This window comes from Cherax quadricarinatus, chromosome 60 (assembly GCF_038502225.1).
Source record: "Cherax quadricarinatus isolate ZL_2023a chromosome 60, ASM3850222v1, whole genome shotgun sequence".
Classification (NCBI taxonomy): Eukaryota; Metazoa; Arthropoda; class Malacostraca; order Decapoda; family Parastacidae; genus Cherax; species Cherax quadricarinatus.
The window spans coordinates 17,396,566-17,415,314 of record NC_091351.1 but is presented as its reverse complement, the minus strand read 5'-3'; the positions used below and the strand labels follow the sequence as shown (position 1 = coordinate 17,415,314).

At 39.9% G+C, this 18,749-nt stretch overlaps 1 protein-coding gene across 4 annotated transcripts in view; it reads left to right on the top strand.

Annotated features, from left to right (window-relative positions):
• The window catches only part of LOC128694411 (OTU domain-containing protein 3), a 255,633-nt gene that overhangs the window by 136,201 nt on the left and 100,683 nt on the right, over positions 1 to 18,749 (top strand). For all 4 annotated transcript variants that reach the window (XM_070097989.1, XM_070097990.1, XM_053784517.2 and 1 more), the window contains one exon: positions 15,033 to 15,145. In XM_070097989.1, coding sequence (XP_069954090.1) covers positions 15,033 to 15,145 — 113 coding nt within the window. The remainder of the gene's footprint in view (positions 1 to 15,032; positions 15,146 to 18,749) is intronic.

The following is an 18,749-nucleotide window of genomic DNA, read 5'->3' as shown; positions in this document are numbered from 1 at the left end:
AATCAAGGAAGCTGTTCTTGCCAAAGGTGCAACTTTGTTTTCGAAACAGAGGTCGCAAGTGCTAGAAGATGTTGAGAGACTGTTATTGGTGTGGATAAACGAAAAACAGATAGCAGGAGATAGCATCTCTCAAGCGATCATATGTGAAAAGGCTAGGAAGTTGCATGAGGATTTAATTAGAAAAATGCCTGCAACTAGTGGTGATGTAAGTGAATTTAAGGCCAGCAAAGGTTGGTTTGAAAGATTTAAGAATCGTAGTGGCATACATAGTGTGATAAGGCATGGTGAGGCTGCCAGTTCGGACCACAAAGCGGCTGAAAAATATGTGCAGGAATTCAAGGAGTACACAGACAGTGAAGGACTGAAACCTGAACAAGTGTTTAATTGTGACGAAACAGGCCTGTTTTGGAAGAAAATGCCAAGCAGGACCTACATTACTCAGGAGGAAAAGGCACTCTCAGGACGTAAGCCTATGAAAGACAGGCTTACTCTGTTGATGTGTGCTAATGCTAGTGGTGATTGCAAAGTGAAGCCTTTATTGGTATATCACTCTGAAACTCCCAGAGTGTTCAGGAAAAACAATGTCCTCAAGGCTAATTTGTGTGTGTTGTGGAGGGCAAACAGTAAAGCATGGGTCACTAGAGACTTTTTCTATGACTGGTTACACCATGCATTTGCCCCCATTGTTAAAAATTACCTAATTGAAAAGAAATTAGACCTTAAGTGCCTCCTGGTATTAGACAATGCTCCTGGTCATCCTTCAGACGTGGCAGTGCGACTTTCTGCAGAAATGAGCTTCATTAAGGTCAAGTTTTTGCCTCCTAATACCACTCCTCTCCTGCAGCCCATGGACCAGCAGGTCATTGCAAACTTAAAAAAAAACTACACAAAACCTATGTTTGAAAGGTGCTTTGTAGTGACCTCAGAAACTCAATTCATTCTAAGAGAGTTTTGGAGAGATCACTTTAGCATCCTCAATTGTGTAAACATTATAGGTAAGGCTTGGGAGGAAGTGACTAAGAGGACCTTGAACTCTGCTTGGAAGAAACTGTGGCCAGAATGTGTAGACAAAAGGGATTTTGAAGGGTTTGAGGCTAACCCTGGGAATCCTATGCCAGTTCAGGAATCCATTGTGACATTGGGGAAGTCCTTGGGGTTGGAGGTTAGTGGGGAGGATGTGGAAGAGTTGGTGGAGGAGGACAATGATGAACTAACCACTGATGAGCTGCTGGATCATCTTCAACAGCAAGAGGCCAGACCTGAGGAAACTGCTTCGGAGGAGGGGATAGAGAAATTGAATAAGTTGCCTACTTCAAAGATTTAGGAAATGTGTGCAATGTGGCTTAAAGTGCAAACCATTTTTGATGAAAATCACCCTCACACAGCTGTTGCAAGCCGTGCTGGTGACTATTACACTGACAATGTTATGAAACACTTTAGGAATGTCATAAAGGAACGGGAGGTACAGAGCTCTATGGACAGATATGTTGTGCGACAGTGGTCCAGTGACTCTCAAGCTGGTCCTAGTGGCATTAAAAGAAGAAGGGAAGTAACCCCGGAAAAGGGCTTGCCACCTCAAGTCCTAATGGAAGGGAATTCCCCTTCTAAACATTAACACCATCCACAGTCTCCCCTCCTCCCATCCTATCAGTCATCACCAGATCTTCAATAAAGGTAAGTGTCATGTAACTGTGCATGTCTTCTTCAGTTTGTGTGTATTAAAATTAATATTTCATGTGGTAAAAATTGTTTTTTGTTCATACTTTAGGGTATCAGGAACAGATTAATTTAATTTCCATTATTTCTTATGGGGAAAGTTAATTCAGCTAACGATCATTTCGCCTAACGTTGAGCTCTCAGGAACGGATTAATAGCATTAGGCGAGGGTCCACTGTATTAGCACTATTTTATAAGTTTTTCTCTTTATTTTCTACACAATAACTCCACAAACACTGGTGTCCTTATATTGTTTATAATTGTTGTTTTCACACACAAACGATATAAAATGTGGTTTATTACTATGTTTCTATATTTTATATGCACATATACAGTCACAGGGAATGTTTCTAGAAGTTCTGCAGCCTGTGGAAGTCTTAGAAACATGGTGTCATGCACAGTGGTGTTTTACACTCCTCACACATAAAACGAGTGTCTCTGCGTTGTTTTGGGTGTTTTTTTGTATGTGCACAGACGTAACACCTCTTCTGAGCCTTTTTCTTGAAAGCAGTAGCAGGCAGTTTTACTAGGAAGTGATCACCATGCTTCAGACGAGAAGGTAGTTGTTGATTGTTTAGTGGGCGGTCTATTGCAGGTGTTGATCCTTGGTACTTGAATACTATTTGTCTGATGACAGACAAACAGAATTCGCTATATGATGGTTTGTTTCTGGTCCTCATCTTATACATATTATAAGCATTGTGCATGGAAATGTTCAGAAGGTGAAAAAACAGTTTTATGTACCACTTATAACTCTTGTGAACACAATCAGCAAACCCAATCTGCATGTCTCATTTGTCCACTGAGTGCATATTGAGGGTGTAATCAATTACAGCTGTAGGTTTTAGAATGGGATCATTGCTTTCTCTGTGCTGCTTGCCAGTGTCTGCCATTTCATTAGGGTGAACTGATGACAACAGTGTGACATCTCGTTTGTCATGCCACCGAAATGCCATGATGTCATTGGCAGCAAACACCTGCACCTCACCTCTATGAGTGCCAGCGTCAAACCTGGGCATATGCTTACGATTTGCACGCACTGTGCCACACACATCTGTCATGTTCACTCGCAAAAAATCACTGAGTGAGGGGCTTGTGTACCAGTTATCAGTATATAATATATGCCCCTTACCAAGGTATGGTTCTATCATTGTTCTAACCACATCACCAGAGATGCCCAATAACTTCTTGGTATTTTGTAATGTATAACTTCCAGTGTACACAATAATATCCAATACCAGACCACTGTGACAATCACAAAGCACAAACAACTTTATACCAAAGCGTTTCCTCTTGCTTGGTATGTACTGCTTGAAAGAGAGTCTTCCTTTGAACAGAATCAAAGACTCATCAATTACAAGCTTCCTAAAGGGATAAAAATACATGTTGAATTTCTCTTTCAGATACACAAACACACCCCTAATCTTATATAACCTGTCCTTTCTGTCAGGCCTGGTTTTGTCTGAGAAGTGAAGCATACGTAACAGTAACACAAATCGATTCACTCCCATTATATCACTGAAACCTGGGGTTGCAATGAGGCAGTCTGTTGACCAGTATGATTTCACTCTGTGCTTATATACATGTGGCATAAGCATTATTGTGGCAAAGAAAAGATACATCTCAACCACAGTTGTCTCCTTCCACTGGTGTAGATGTGATTTTGGTGAAAGTAATGTGTTTGCCATGGTGTACTTGTAGTATCTGTTGCTTTCCCTGACAGTAATTTCCATCAGGGGTTCGTCAAAGAATAACTCGAAACATTCTAGATCAGTGGCATTGTTCCCCAGTGTACAACATGGCTGTATTCTACTTTGGCTTTCATCAAACTGGTGGGGATTTGGAACAAAATTGACAGCTTCCTGCCAATCCCAGTTGCGGTCTGCTGGTGGGTACTGGACATTGACAGGTGGTTGTGGTTGTGGAGGTTGTGGTTGTGGAGGTTGTGGTTGTGGAGGCTGTGGTTGTGGAGGCTGGTGTGGTGGGTGGGTGGGTGGGTGGGGGATGGTGGCCTTTGTTGTAGACCAGCTGAGGCAGCGGCATCGGTGGCAGTGGCGTGGGTGGCAGCATGACCCACTGCTGGTGCCTCACGGCCGGCACCACCACTGCCACCACCATGCACATTTTCCATCCCAATTGCAACACTATCATTGTCATTTTCACTGTCTGTTCCTGTTGTACAGCCACGAGATGTACTCCGAGATGTACTCCTTCCCCTTGGAATAGCATATGGCACACTACCAGAGCGCATATATCGCCATATATACTGACGCTTCACTGGAGAATATTCCACTTCACTATCGCTACTGGAACTGCTTTCAAGAGCTTGTAGTTCATATTCACTATCACTATCATCACCAATGCTCACATCTGAGTCCTGGATTTCTGAAAATTGGAGTTTCCTCATTGATTCTGGTACATCTCAACGTGAACAACACGGCCCAGCATCAGAGGTGGAAGGCTGAGGGTCGTCTGTGTTTTCCTCACTATTACCGATATTATGGTCATTAGTTTTGGTCACAACCTCACCAGAACCTTGAAACTCATCTTCACCGGCACTTCCATCTGTATTAGAACTGTCACTGGGGAATAAAAGTGTCCCAATTCGCTGAGGATTGAGGAGCTTCTTACCACGAGGCATGGTGAATAAGGTCTACTAAAATCGCATTCCCACAATGCGCCACTGGGTCCCAGATTTTTTTTTTACCTCACGCACCGACCACGCAGACTCATTCTCTCACATCTAGGCCTACCTGCCTTTTCCTGCGAGATTTGAAGGCGCTTGAATTTATGCGTACTAGTACATAAAAAACACTGGCACGTAAGCTGTACTAGTGCGGCTTAAACTGTCTAAACATAGATCTACGTCCACGTGTGTGGGGGGCTCCGAACGTAGATCTACGTTTTTTTTACCTGCTTTCAAATGGGGAAAATCAAGGTCCGAGCGCTACGAGCGTGAATGTAGATCTACATATGGACAGTTTAAGGATTAAATTAAATAGGACAATTTTCTGTGTGGTATAAGACCCCCCCAAAAATTTTTTAGGACCAGTACTTACTGAGATATAAAATCGCAAAGTTGGCTCTGGATGCTCTCCTGATGGCAACATCCAGTCCTGCCACTTGCAGAAGTGTTGCATCAGATAAATGACATTTGATGAATGTGCGCTGCTGGAGGGGGGAACCTTGCCTTTATATGTTTTTACTCTTGTGCATAAATATGTCTCTGTATATCTGTCTGTCAGTCTGTCTGTCTGTCTGTCTAGTTCTGCTTGTCTGTCGTTCTATCTGCTTGTGTGTGTCTGTCTTTCCATCTGCTTGTCTCTGTCTCAGGGAGCGGCTAGTAAACCTGTTGGTTTGTGGTTTATGGGCTGCTCCCTGATTGCTGAGCAAGTGACACTGCTATTACTTGCATCATATTTATTTATGTCTTATATCTACAAACACAGATGATAGAGTGGGAGAGGCACTGTCAAGAAATTTTAATGAAAATAAGAAAAAAATTTTAGAGTGAGTTAAACAAGTTTAGAAAGCCTAGGGAAAGTATGGATTTGTCAGTTAAAAACAGAGTAGGGGAGTTAGTAGATGGGGAGATGGAGGTATTAGGTAGATGGCGAGAATATTTTGAGGAACTTTTAAATGTTAAGGAAGAAAGAGAGGCAGTAATTTCATGCACTGGTCAGGGAGGTATACCATCTTTTAGGAGTGAAGAAGAGCAGAATGTAAGTGTGGGGGAGGTATGTGAGGCATTACGTAGAATGAAAGGGGTAAAGCAGCTGGAACTGATGGGATCATGACAGAAATGTTAAAAGCAGGGGGGGATATAGTGTTGGAGTGGTTGGTACTTTTGTTTAATAAATGTATGAAAGAGGGGAAGGTACCTAGGGATTGGCGGAGAGCATGTATAGTCCCTTTATATAAAGGGAAAGGGGACAAAAGAGACTGTAAAAATTATAGAGGAATAAGTTTACTGAGTATATCAGGAAAAGTGTATGGTAGGGTTATACAGTGGTCCCTCACTTTTCGTAGTTCTCGGCAATCGTAAATTTCGCTAATCATAGGGGTATTTTCATATAAACATGGACTCGCTTTTCATAGGTTGACTCGCAAATAGTAGTTCGTCCGGGACGCGTACACACGGTGTGAGCCGGGGAGGCCTCTCTACCCAGCCAGTCTGGCATTGTTTACCAGTGAGTGAAGGTCCCCTCAAGTGCTCCTACGAAATATTTCATAATATTCCACACATTTTAGTGCTTGCAAGTACTAAATAAGCTACCATGGCTCCAAAGAAAGCTCCCAGTGCCAAGCCTGTGGTAAAGAAGGTGAGAAATATGTACAGTGACAAAGTCTTGGGCCATTTTAGGGAAGTGTTAAAGAGATGCCAGAAACAGAGCTCTCTCCACAGTTACTTTGTGAGACAGGACTAGAGTGACTCTCAAGGTGGTCCTAGTGGCATTAAGAAACAGAGAAGAGAAGCAACCCCAGAGAAGCAGTTGGTACCTGAGGTGTTGCTGGAAGGGAATTCCCCTTCCAAACTGTAAACAATCCAATCTCTCTCCTCCTCCAGTCTCCCATACACTAAGAAGAATCTCCAATAAAGGTAAGTGTTATGCTGTTAATGTTTCATTCATCATTTCCCATTGTATTGTTTATGTACTACATGTATATTTCATGTAAAAAAATTTTTTGTTTTAATACTTCTGGGTGTCAGGAATGGATTAATTGTATTTACATTATTTCATATGGGGCAAATTGATTCGCAAATCGTAAATTTCGTTTATAGTAGCTCCTCCAGGAATGGATTAATTACGAAAAACGAGGGACCACTGTAATTGAAAGAATTAGAGGTAAGACAGAATGTAGGATTGCGGATGAGCAAGGAGGTTTCAGAGTGGGTAGGGGATGTGTAGATCAAGTGTTTACATTGAAGCATATATGTGAACAGTATTTAGATAAAGGTAGGGAAGTTTTTATTGCATTTATGGATTTAGAAAAGACATATGATAGAGTGGATAGAAGAGCAATGTGGCAGATGTTGCAAGTATATGGAATAGGTGGTAAGTTATTAAATGCTGTAAAGAGTTTTTATGAGGATAGTGAGGCTCAGGTTAGGGTGTGTAGAAGAGAGGGAGACTACTTCCCGGTAAAAGTAAGTCTTAGACAGGGATGTGTAATGTCACCATGGTTGTTTAATATATTAATAGATGTTGTAAAGAAAGTAAATGCTAGGGTGTTCGGGAGAGGGGTGGGATTAAATTTTGGGGAATCAAATTCAAAATGGGAATTGACACAGTTACTTTTTGCTGATGATACTGTGCTTATGGGAGATTCTAAAGAAAAATTGCAAAGGTTAGTGGATGAGTTTGGGAATGTGTGTAAAGGTAGAAAGTTGAAAGTGAACATAGAAAAGAGTAAGGTAATGAGGGTATCAAATGATTTAGATAAAGAAAAATTGGATATCAAATTGGGGAGGAGGAGTATGGAAGAAGTGAATGTTTTCAGATACTTGGGAGTTGACGTGTCAGCGGATGGATTTATGAAGTTTATGAGGATTTATGAGGTTAATCATAGAATTGATGAGGGAAAAAAGGTGAGTGGTGCGTTCAGGTATATGTGGAGTCAAAAAACGTTATCTATGGAGGCAAAGAAGGGAATGTATGAAAGTATAGTAGTACCAACACTCTTATATGGGTGTGAAGCTTGGGTGGTAAATGCAGCAGCGAGGAGACGGTTGGAGGCAGTGGAAATGTCCTGTTTAAGGGCAACGTGTGGTGTAAATATTATGCAGAAAATTCGGAGTGTGGAAATTAGGAAAAGGTGTGGAGTTAATAAAAGTATTAGTCAGAGGGCAGAAGAGGGGTTGTTGAGGTGGTTTGGTCATTTAGAGAGAATGGATCAAAGTAGAATGACATGGAAAGCATATAAATCTATAGGGGAAGGAAGGAGGGGTAGGGGTCATCCTCGAAAGGGTTGGAGAGAGGGGGTAAAGGAGGTTTTGTGGGCAAGGGGCTTGGATTTCCAGCAAGCGTGTGTGAGCGTGTTAGATATGAGTGAATGGAGACGAATGGTACTTGGGACCTGACGATCTGTTGGAGTGTGAGCAGGGTAATATTTAGTGAAGGGATTCAGGGAAACCGGTTATTTTCATATAGTCGGACTTGAGTCCTGGAAATGGGAAGTACAATGCCTGCACTTTAAAGGAGGGGTTTGGGATATTGGCAGTTTGGAGGGATATGTTGTGTATCTTTATGTGTGTATGCTTCTAAACTGTTGTATTCTGAGCACCTCTGCAAAAACAGTGATAATGTGTGAGTGTGGTGAAAGTGTTGAATGATGATGAAAGTATTTTCTTTTTGGGGATTTTCTTTCTTTTTTGGGTCACCCTGCCTTGGTGGGAGATGGCCGACTTGTTGAAAAAAAAAAAAAATCTACAAACACTGTATAGCACTTGGTCTGGAATTTTTGGGTTATCCTAGGTAATTTACATTATCTATAATAACTGTATTTATGAGTAGTACATGTGAGAGATACAGTTAGACAGATATATAGATAGACAGAGATATAGAAAGGCAGAAACAGCCAAAGCTAGCCAGCCAGCCAGCCAGCCAGCCAGCCAGCCAGCCAGCCAGCCGGCCAGCCAGTCAGACAAATACATAAGAACATAAAGAAGGAACACTGCAGCAGGCCTACTGGCTCATACAAGGCAGGTCCATGTCACCCTCCTTCCTCGGCTTAGACCAATGACCCACCTAGTCAGGTCACATTCACTGAAAGAAGGAGCACAGCATCTGACCTAGTAGTGCAAGCTAGTTACGTCCAGCTCACACCCACCCACACCTACTCATGCATTTATCTAACCTATTTTTACTTTCCTCTTAAAATGCAAGTGTTAATATGACATGACATCAATGAATCACTGGTGTTTGCCATGCTATTTGCTCTTGCTGGTGCTCAATTGAACTGGTGCCCCCACAAGGTACTAAGTTCTCCCAGATTTGTTTAATACTGCGCACACTAAGTGCACAGACCCATTCTTTCATGTCTAGGCGAATCAGGCCTATTGAGCCAAATTTGAAGGAATGAAAAATAAAACGTCGATACGTTCGGAGCGCTGCGCACGTGCACGTGCATGTACATCTGTGTGTGGACAGTTTAAGGGTTAACATATCTCACACACAATAACTGATGGATCATCAAAGAATCCTCCCTAAAATTAAGTTTTTGCCTTGAAAATGCTGTGTTTTTGTGCTGATAATGTACCTATGTCAGATGACTTAAGGAAAGTTAGGCATATTTCCAGAAACTACTGTCGTCTGTGCTTAGAGCATTCCAGTAGCTCTAACGATGTATCTGAGGCTATCATATTTATTTATTTATTTATTAATTTGAACATGATACAGTGAAGTACAAAAGAATACAGTTAAATGCAGCATGCCAAAGCCACTTGAATGCATAGCATTACGGGCAGGCTTAAAATTAACTTAAGATTAACTAAGCAATGAAGTATTCAGTGGTAAAACATTATTGTAAACAGATAACAAGCTCAAATGAGTATTACAAAAACAATAATGAAACAATAATACAATAATGAGATACATATATGAGATACAATTTATGAGATACAATTATTCAGTATTTATTTAGTTGTGGGTGAGTAAGTGATTTTTGAGAAGAGACTTGAATTTATAAACAGACAGTGTTTCTTTTATATTCACAGGTAATGAATTCCAGATTTTAGGGCCTTTTATGTGCATTGAATTTTTGTATAGCGTGCGATGGACACGAGGAACATCAAAGAGTGATCTGTGTCTTGTGTTATGGCCATGTGTTCTGTTGAGGTTGGCAAGGAGATGTTTGAGGGGAGGGTTTATGTCAGAGTTAAGTGTTCTATGTATGTAGTAGGTGCAGTAATAAGTATGGATGTTTTGTATTGTGAGTAGGTTTAGTGTTTTGAATATTGGTGGAGTGTGCTGTCTGTAGTGGGAATTTGTTATCATTCTGATTGCAGCATTTTGTTGGGTGATTAGTGGTCTGAGATGATTTATTGTTGTTGAGCCCCATGCACAAATTCCATAGGTGAGATAGGGGTAAATAAGTGAGTGATATAGGGCCAGGAGGGCTGAGTGTGGAACATAGTACCGTATCTTCGATAGTATGCCTACGGTCTTGGAAATTTGTTGTATATGTGTTTGAAATTTGAGTCTATTATCAAGGTGGATTTCTAGGAATTTTCCCTCTTTGAGTTTTGTGATAGGTGATCCATTTATCATTATGTTAAGAGACACATCTGCAGCTCTGTTACCAAACTGAATGTAGTAGGTTTTGTCAATGTTTAGAGTAAGTTTGTTGGTCCTCATCCAGGTTGATATTTTCTGTAATTCGGTATTTACAGTATTGACTAGCATGACTGGGCTCGGGTGAGAGTAGACGTATGTAGTGTCATCTGCAAATAGTGTGTTGAGTAGTTGCGATGCATTTGGTGGGTCATTTATGTATATGAGAAAGAGAAGAGGGCCTAGGACACTTTCCTGTGGGACACCAACTGTAATTGGCTGTGCAGAAGAGTTTACCCCATTTGTGTACACATATTGGCTTCTGTTGCTGAGGTATGATTTTAGGTAGTTGAGGGAGTGCCCTCTTATACCATAGTGCGACAATTTTATGTGGAGCAAGTTGTGGTCAACTGTATCGAAAGCTTTACGTAAGTCAATGAAGATCCCCAGTGGGACTTCTTTTTTCTCTATTGCTGTATAAATATGTTCTAGCATGTGGATAAAGAGACCATAGGGAATGGGGTCGAAGAGGTATGGGGTAGGTTTAAAAATGTAGTGTCAGAGTGTTCAGCAGAAGTTTGTGGTTACAGGAAAGTGGGTGCGGGAGGGAAGAGGAGCGATTGGTGGAATGATGATGTAAAGAGAGTAGTAATGGAGAAAAAGTTAGCATATGAGAAGTTTTTACAAAGTAAAAGCAATGCAAGGAGGGAAGAGTATATGGAGAAAAAGAGAGAGGTTAAGAGAGTGGTGAAGCAATGTAAAAAGAGAGCAAATGAGAGAGTGGGTGAGATGTTAACAAATTTTGTTGAAAATAAGAAAAAGTTTTGGAGTGAGATTAACAAGTTAAGGAAGCCTAGAGAACAAATGGATTTGTCAGTTAAAAATAGGAGAGGAGAGTTATTAAATGGAGAGTTAGAGGTATTGGGAAGATGGAGGGAATATTTTGAGGAATTGTTAAATGTTGATGAAGATAGGGAAGCTGTGATTTCGTGTATAGGGCATGGAGGAATAACATCTTGTAGGAGTGAGGAAGAGCCAGTTGTGAGTGTGGGGGAAGTTCGTGAGGCAGTAGGTAAAATGAAAGGGGGTAAGGCAACCGGGATTGATGGGATAAAGATAGAAATGTTAAAAGCAGGTGGGGATATAGTTTTGGAGTGGTTGATGCAATTATTTAATAAATGTATGGAAGAGGGTAAAGTACCTAGGGATTGGCAGAGAGCATGCATAGTTCCTTTGTATGAAGGCAAAGGGGACAGAAGAGAGTGCAAAAATTATAGTGGGGTAAGTCTGTTGAGTATACCTGGTAAAGTGTATGGTAGTTATTATTGAAAGAATTAAGAGTAAGACGGAGAATAGGATAGCAGATGAACAAGGAGGCTTTAGGAAAGGTAGGGGGTGTGTGGACCAGGTGTGTACAGTGAAACATACAAGTGAACAGTATTTAGATAAGGCTAAAGAGGTCTTTGTGGCATTTATGGATTTGAAAAAGGCGTATGACAGGGTGGATAGGGGGGCAATGGGGCAATGTGGCAGATGTTGCAGGTGTAAGGTTACTGAAAGCAGTGAAGAGTTTTTATGAGGATAGTGAGGCTCAAGTTAGAGTATGTAGGAAAGAGGGAAATTATTTCCCAGTAAAAGTAGGCCTTGGACAAGGATGTGTGATGTCACCGTGGTTGTTTAATATATTTATAGATGGGGTTGTAAGAGAAGTAAATGCGTGGCTCTTGGCAAGAGACGTGGAGTTAAAAGATAAAGAATCACACATAAAGTGGGAGTTGTCACAGTTGCTCTTTGCTGATGACACTCTGCTCTTGGGAGATTCTGAAGAGAAGTTGCAGAGATTGGTGGATGAATTTGGTAGGGTGTGCAAAAGAAGAAAATTAAAAGTGAATACAGGAAAGAGTAAGGTTATGAGGATAAAAAGATTAGGTGATGAAAGATTGGATATCAGATTGGAGGGAGAGAGTATGGAGGAGGTGAATGTATTCAGATATTTGGGAGTGGACGTGTCAGTGGATGGGTCTATGAAAGATGAGGTGAATCATAGAATTGATGAGGGGAAAAGGGAGAGTGGTGCACTTAGGAGTCTGTGGAGACAAAGAACTTTGTTCTTGGAGGCAAAGAGGGGAATGTATGAGAGTATAGTTTTACCAACGCTCTTATATGGGTGTGAAGCATTGGTGATGAATGTTGCAGCGAGAAGGCTGGAGGCAGTGGAGACGTCATGTCTGAGGGCAATGTGTGGTGTGAATATAATGCAGAGAATTCGTAGTTTGGAAGTTAGGAGGAGGTGCGGGATTACAAAAACTGTTGTCCAGAGGGCTGAGGAAGGGTTGTTGAGGTGGTTCGGACATGTAGAGAGAATGGAGCGAAACAGAGTGACTTCAAGAGTGTATCAGTCTGTAGTGGAAGGAAGGCGGGGTAGGGGTCGGCCTAGAAAAGGTTGGAGGGAGGGGGTAAAGGAGGTTTTGTGTGCGAGGGGCTTGGACTTCCAGCAGGCATGCGTGAGCGTGTTTGATAGGAGTGAATGGAGACAAATGGTTTTTAATACTTGACGTGCTGTTGGAGTGTGAGCAAAGTAACAATTATGAAGGGGTTCAGGGAAACTGGCAGGCCGGACTTGAGTCCTGGAGATGGGAAGTACAGTGCCTGCACTCTGAAGGAGGGGTGTTAATGTTGCAGTTTAAAAACTGTAGTGTAAAGCACCCTTCTGGCAAGACAGTGATGGAGTGAATGATGGTGAAAGTTTTTCTTTTTCGGGCCACCCTGCCTTGGTGGGAATCGGCCAGTGTGATAATAATAAAATAAAAAATGTGGATAATAGCATCATTAGTATTTTTATTAGGCCTGAACCCAAATTGACAGGGGTTGAGTATGTTGTGGGAGATGAGGTAGGAATAGATAAACTTATGGATTAATTTTTCAAAGATTTTAGAAAGAGGGTGTAAGTTGGATATTGGCCTATAGTTATTCAAGTCTGTGTGGTCTCCTCCTTTATGGATCGGGGTGACCCTTGCTATTTTGAGAACTGTAGGAAAGGTAGAGGATTCAATGGATTTGTTAAAGAGTGTTGCAATGATTGGTGATAGCACCTGTGACACTTTTGTATATAATGGGTGGTAAGGTATTTAAATTTCCTGTCTTGTTTTCTAGTGTGTTGATAATAAGGGAGACTTCAGTTGGGTTAGTCGGAGCTAGGAACATTGTGTTCGGGTAGTTGCCAGTGAGGTAGTCATTGAGTGGGGTATCTGAGCTTGGGATTTCATCGGCAAGGTTTTTTTCCGATAGTGAAGAAGAAATCGAGTCTGTTTGCTGTTTCAGTAGGTGGGAATTGGGGTTCATCTGGTTTTGTTAATTCAATTTCGCTATTTCGTGTTATCTTTTTTGTTCCTGGTATTTCTGATAGGGTTTTCCAAGTCTTTTTTATGTCACCTCGTAAGTTGGTTAATCTGTTCTCATAATACAATTTTTGAGCCCTTCTTATTAGGCTGGTTAGGATTGACGAGTAACATTTTGTTTGGTCTCTGGTTATGTGGCCCATTCTGTACTGTTTTTCATATACAGTGGACCCCCGCATAACGATCACCTCCCAATGCGACCAATTATGTAAGTGTATTTATGTAAGTGCGTTTGTACGTGTATGTTTGGGGGTCTGAAATGGACTAATCTACTTCACAATATTCCTTATGGGAACAAATTCGGTCAGTACTGGCACCTGAACATACTTCTGGAATGAAAAAATATCGTTAACCAGGGGTCCACTGTAGGTGCTTTGTATTTATGGATTTGAGGATACTGGGTGTTAGCCAGGGACTGTTCAGTCTCTTTGCAGTCATCTGTTTAGTTTTTTTAGGGCAGTGCTTGTTATAGAGGTATTAGGTCTTTTTTAGAAAATTATTAATACATTCATCAATATCTGTATAGATTTCTAGCTCAGTGTGCCAGTCAATGTTTGTCACTGCTGCTGTGAAGTTATTGATAGCTGCCTCATTGTGAAGTCTGAAAGTGACTTTAGTAGTGTCTAGGGGTAATTTGCCAAGGTTTGTTATGAGGAAGGTAGGGTAATGGTCTGTGGTATTATCTGTGATTATGCCTGATCTTAAGGGGGGTATGGTGTTGGTCCAGATGTGGTCAAGTAGGGAAACACTAGTCTCTGTAACTCTTGTAGGTTTTGTTACTGTTGGTAGCAACATGCAGTTACTCATAGTGTTTGTGAATTCAGTAATGTGTGGGTCTTGGTTTTGCAGGAGATTTATATTGAAGTCACCTGAGAGTAGTAAGTGATCTTTGTTCATGCGTGCATCAGTTATCATACTTCCTAGGTTTTCACTCAAACGGCTAATGTTTGACTGGTACTCTGTAGATATTTATTACTGTGAGAGGTTTTTGTAGGTATTTGGATTTGAATTTAGCTATTATATATTCCCCATGTTCATCCCTTGTGCAAGTATTAGTGATACATTCTAGTTGGTCTGAGTAGTATAGCTGTGCCACCCCCTTGTTGATCTGGCCTATAGTTGTGTATGGCTGTGTAACCAGGAATGGCATAGACATCTGTAGTATCAGGCTTTAGCCAGGTTTTGGTGAGAGTAATGATGGATATACTGGCATGCAGGGAATTTAGTAATGCTATGAGGGCATCGTAATGTTTGCTTAAAGATCTGATATTGTAGTTAAAGAGAGTTATGTTGTTGGATCTGAGAAGTGCCTTTGATTGTTCTGCTGTGTAGTAATTACAGTTACTGTTTGATTCATTTAAGTCATTAGATAAGAGGTTGGTATCAGGATCAATGCTTGTTATAAGATTTATAGTGAATCTATAGTTAGAATTAAGTACAAGACATAGTAAATATTTTAAAGCTATAAAATAGCACCTGAATTATTTTAACAAATTTAAAAAAGAAGATTAATCATTTAAAAATATATAAAAGTATGTGTGTGAAGGTAGACATTTTAGAAATGAAGTGTACATGTAATGGTGGATAGATATATAAATATTTTTGTATTGTTGTAGTTTTAAAGAATGCAAATTTGTATCCACAGTGAGCAACCTAGCAGAGCTTGGCACCTATGCCGGCAATGACTGCATTGTTGCCTTCGCTCGTCTTCATGAAGTCGTGGTTGTGATTCACCAACTGAATGCACCATTGTGGCAGGTTTGTATTTGACTTCTATTTGTTTTTAATTATCTTGTTTATTTCTATCTTTTCTTGTTTGTGAATTTGAAAGAGCTTAAGATATTTTACATACTCATTCTTACTGCTACTGATGAAAAGTAAGTTAGGTTTTGATAATATGTTGTAAATTTTACATTTTGAGGATTAATTTATTCATTTAGTATAATTGGTAATGTATTAATCCTTTGACTGTTTTGGTTGTATATATACGTCTTACGAGCCACCATTTTTGACCTATATATACTCATAAATTCTAGTGGCTTCAAATCAAGCAGAAGAAAGCTGGTAGGCCCACATGTGAGAGAATGGGTTTGTGTGGTCAGTGTGCACCATATAAAAAAATCCTGCAGCACACAGTGCATTTTGAGAAAAAAAACTCAAACCGTTTTTTTTTTTTTTAATTAAAATGCCGAATTAGTGGTCTATTTTCGTATAGTATTTATGGTTGTAACATCGTTTTCTTGGTCTCATTTGATAGTATGGAAAACGTATTATAGAAATAGAGGTGATTTTGATTGGTTTTACTATGAAAAGAACCTTGAAATGGAGCTCAAAGTAGGGGAAATGTTTGATTTTTGCCGATGTTCAAAAATAAACAAATGATGTCCATCCTGGCGAAAGTAAACAAATTATGGTCCATCCTGGAGCATTATCTAGTGATAATGGTTCATCCAGAGCATTATCAAGTGGTAATGGTTCATCCTGGAGCATTATCAAGTGATAATGGTCTATCCTGGAGCATTATCAAGTGATATTGGTCCATTCTGGAGCATTATCAAGTGATATTGGTCCATCTTGGAGCATTATCAATTGATAATGATCCATCCTGGAGCATTATCAAGTGATAATGATCCATCCTGGAGCATTATCAAGTGATAATGATCCATCCTGGAGCATTATCAAGTGATAATGATCCATCCTGGAGCATTATCAAGTGATAATGATCCATCCTGGAGCATTATCAAGTGATAATGATCCATCCTGGAGCATTATCAAGTGAGAATGATCCATCCTGGAACATAATTAAGTAGTCATGTGATAATGGTCTATCCTGGAACACTTTTAAGTAGTCAAGTAGTCTTATCTTGTCTCTTCACTCCACTGCTGACAATAATGAGCATCGTCTTATCTAATCTTATCTCTCCACTAATGACAGTGGTGACATTTGATGAGTGTCATTTTATCTTATCTTTCTCTGCTAATGACAGTAGTGACATTTGATGAGCCTTCACTTTATTTGTTTTCACTCTTACACATAAATATGTCTGCCTGTCTATGTATCTGTCTGTCTATCTGTCTGTCTCAGAGTTGCTCATGAACCATCTGGTATTACACACAATCACTATGTACAAGCACAGTATAGCACTTTGTCTGGATTTTTTGGGTTATCCTAGGTAATTTATAATATGTAGAATTGAATTTATATATGTGTTCCTGTGAGATAGACACAGAGATAGATACAGACAGACAAACGGGGATAGAGACAGTCAATCAGCCTGCCAGCTAGCCAGTTGGCCAGCCAGCCTGCCGAAATTACAGTTCCAGACTTTTTTTTTTTTTACTTAGGGCATAGGTTATAGGACATTTTGGCAAGATGACACTTTCCTCTTACAAGGGGAGTGTTAATGTGACATGACATTAGTGAATCCTTGGTGTTGTTGGCGCTCAGTTGAACTGGTGCTCCCACAAGGCTCTAAATGGTCCCAGATTTTTTTAATAAGCACACACTGAGGGTTAAGACCCATTTCTGCTGACCAGGCATCTTAGGCCAATTGTGCCAAATTTGGAGGCAGAAAAAATAAAACGTTGATCTACGTTTGGAGCGAAAGCGGTAAGAATATAGATCTACATTTGGACAGTTAAGGGGTTAATATAAGCAAATATTGCAGCTAAATAAAGATGTACACAAGATTTATAACAAGGGTTCCTCTAAATTTTAGATGATGCAAGACCTAACAAAGTGTAGGCTCTGGTAACATGCCTCTTTCCCCAAGAAAAACACTTTTTTTTTCTCAGTGGAACATTACATGCAGCTTAAAGGGCCAAATTTATTTGCTAATTTTTATGAAAATGCATCAACAACAAACCTCTGTTAAGGTGTTTGGATGTCTTACATAATCTTTTATTGTTGTGTATTTCTTTCAAAATCAGTTATTTAGGGAGTGCTTCTTACATACAAAGTTAGGCTCTTGGAACCACTCAAAGTATGATAGTCTGTTTTATTAGATCAGATGTTTGTTTAGTCTGGATGACAATGACGTGTGTGGCTGTTTCCAGCATGTGGATGATGAAGGAAGATGACTTAAGAAATCGTAATGACACGATTGCAAATAAACCATACCTCCGGCCGGGATTGAACCCGCGGTCATAGAGTCCGCGGGTTCAATCCCGGCCGGGGGTATGGTTTATGAAGGAAGATACTTGTCATATGTTTGGTGAAACCGTCATGTCACAAGGCAAAACTTACCACTTTGATGACCTTCACTACACTGCAATGTGCATTCATCTGACTATATGATTTATCCAGTCATTAACCCTCTCAGGGTCCAGAGGCCAAATTTCAAAGTCCACACCAGGGTCCAAGAATTTTCAAAAAATAATTGTTATTTTTTCTTATGAAATGCTAGAGAATCTTTCTCTGAATTCAGAGGTAATAAAACAAAAAGTACGAAATTTGATGGAAAATTGACAAAATTATGCTCTCACGAACTTTGACGTGTCAGCGATATTTACGTATCGGCGATTATGCCGACTTTGACTCCCATTTTAGGCCAATTACATTATTCCAGTCGAGCAAATTCTTGGGTATTTCACTAGTATTACTTCTATTCTATCAATTGAGCACAAGAAATCGCCAAGTCAACTGTTTCAACTACAAAATGAATTGATTGGAAATTAGTAATTTGTCCAGTTTAATGCAAAGTTCAAAATATTTCAATTTCAAAATAAGGTTCAGAATAAACAATGCAGGCATTCCTGGAACTAAACTAACAATTCCTCTGTTCATTAGTTATGTTTTTCAGGCTTTACAAATGAATTCCATTTTTATTTTTTATTCACATAATGAATTTTTATTCAAACCAAAAAATATAAGATTTACTGTTATGCAATATTGTAATAATTATATAAATAATATCACCACATTTGTGAATGTATATTAGACCCATTAGCTGGCGTGTATTAGATGTGTGAGGTCATTTGTTTACTCTTGAACATCGGCAAAAATTGAACATTTTTGCTTATTTAAGCTCGGTTTCAAGCTATTTCCATTACTAAAACCAATCAAAATCTTCTCTATTTCTGTAATATATCTTCCATTCTATCAAATGAGACCAAGAAATCACAAATATAACTATAAAAAACATACGAAAAGGCACTGCAAAGTCGCTGTTTTAATCGAAAATTACGGTCTCAGTTTTTTTTTCTCGTTATGCACTGTGTGCTGCAGCATTTGTTTTATATGGTGCACACATACCACATAGATGTATTCTCTTATATCTAGGCACAAATTTACCACTCACAGCTTATCAGAGTGAGCTGAGCTCATGGGGTAGATCTACGGTTTGGATCCTCAATGTATAGC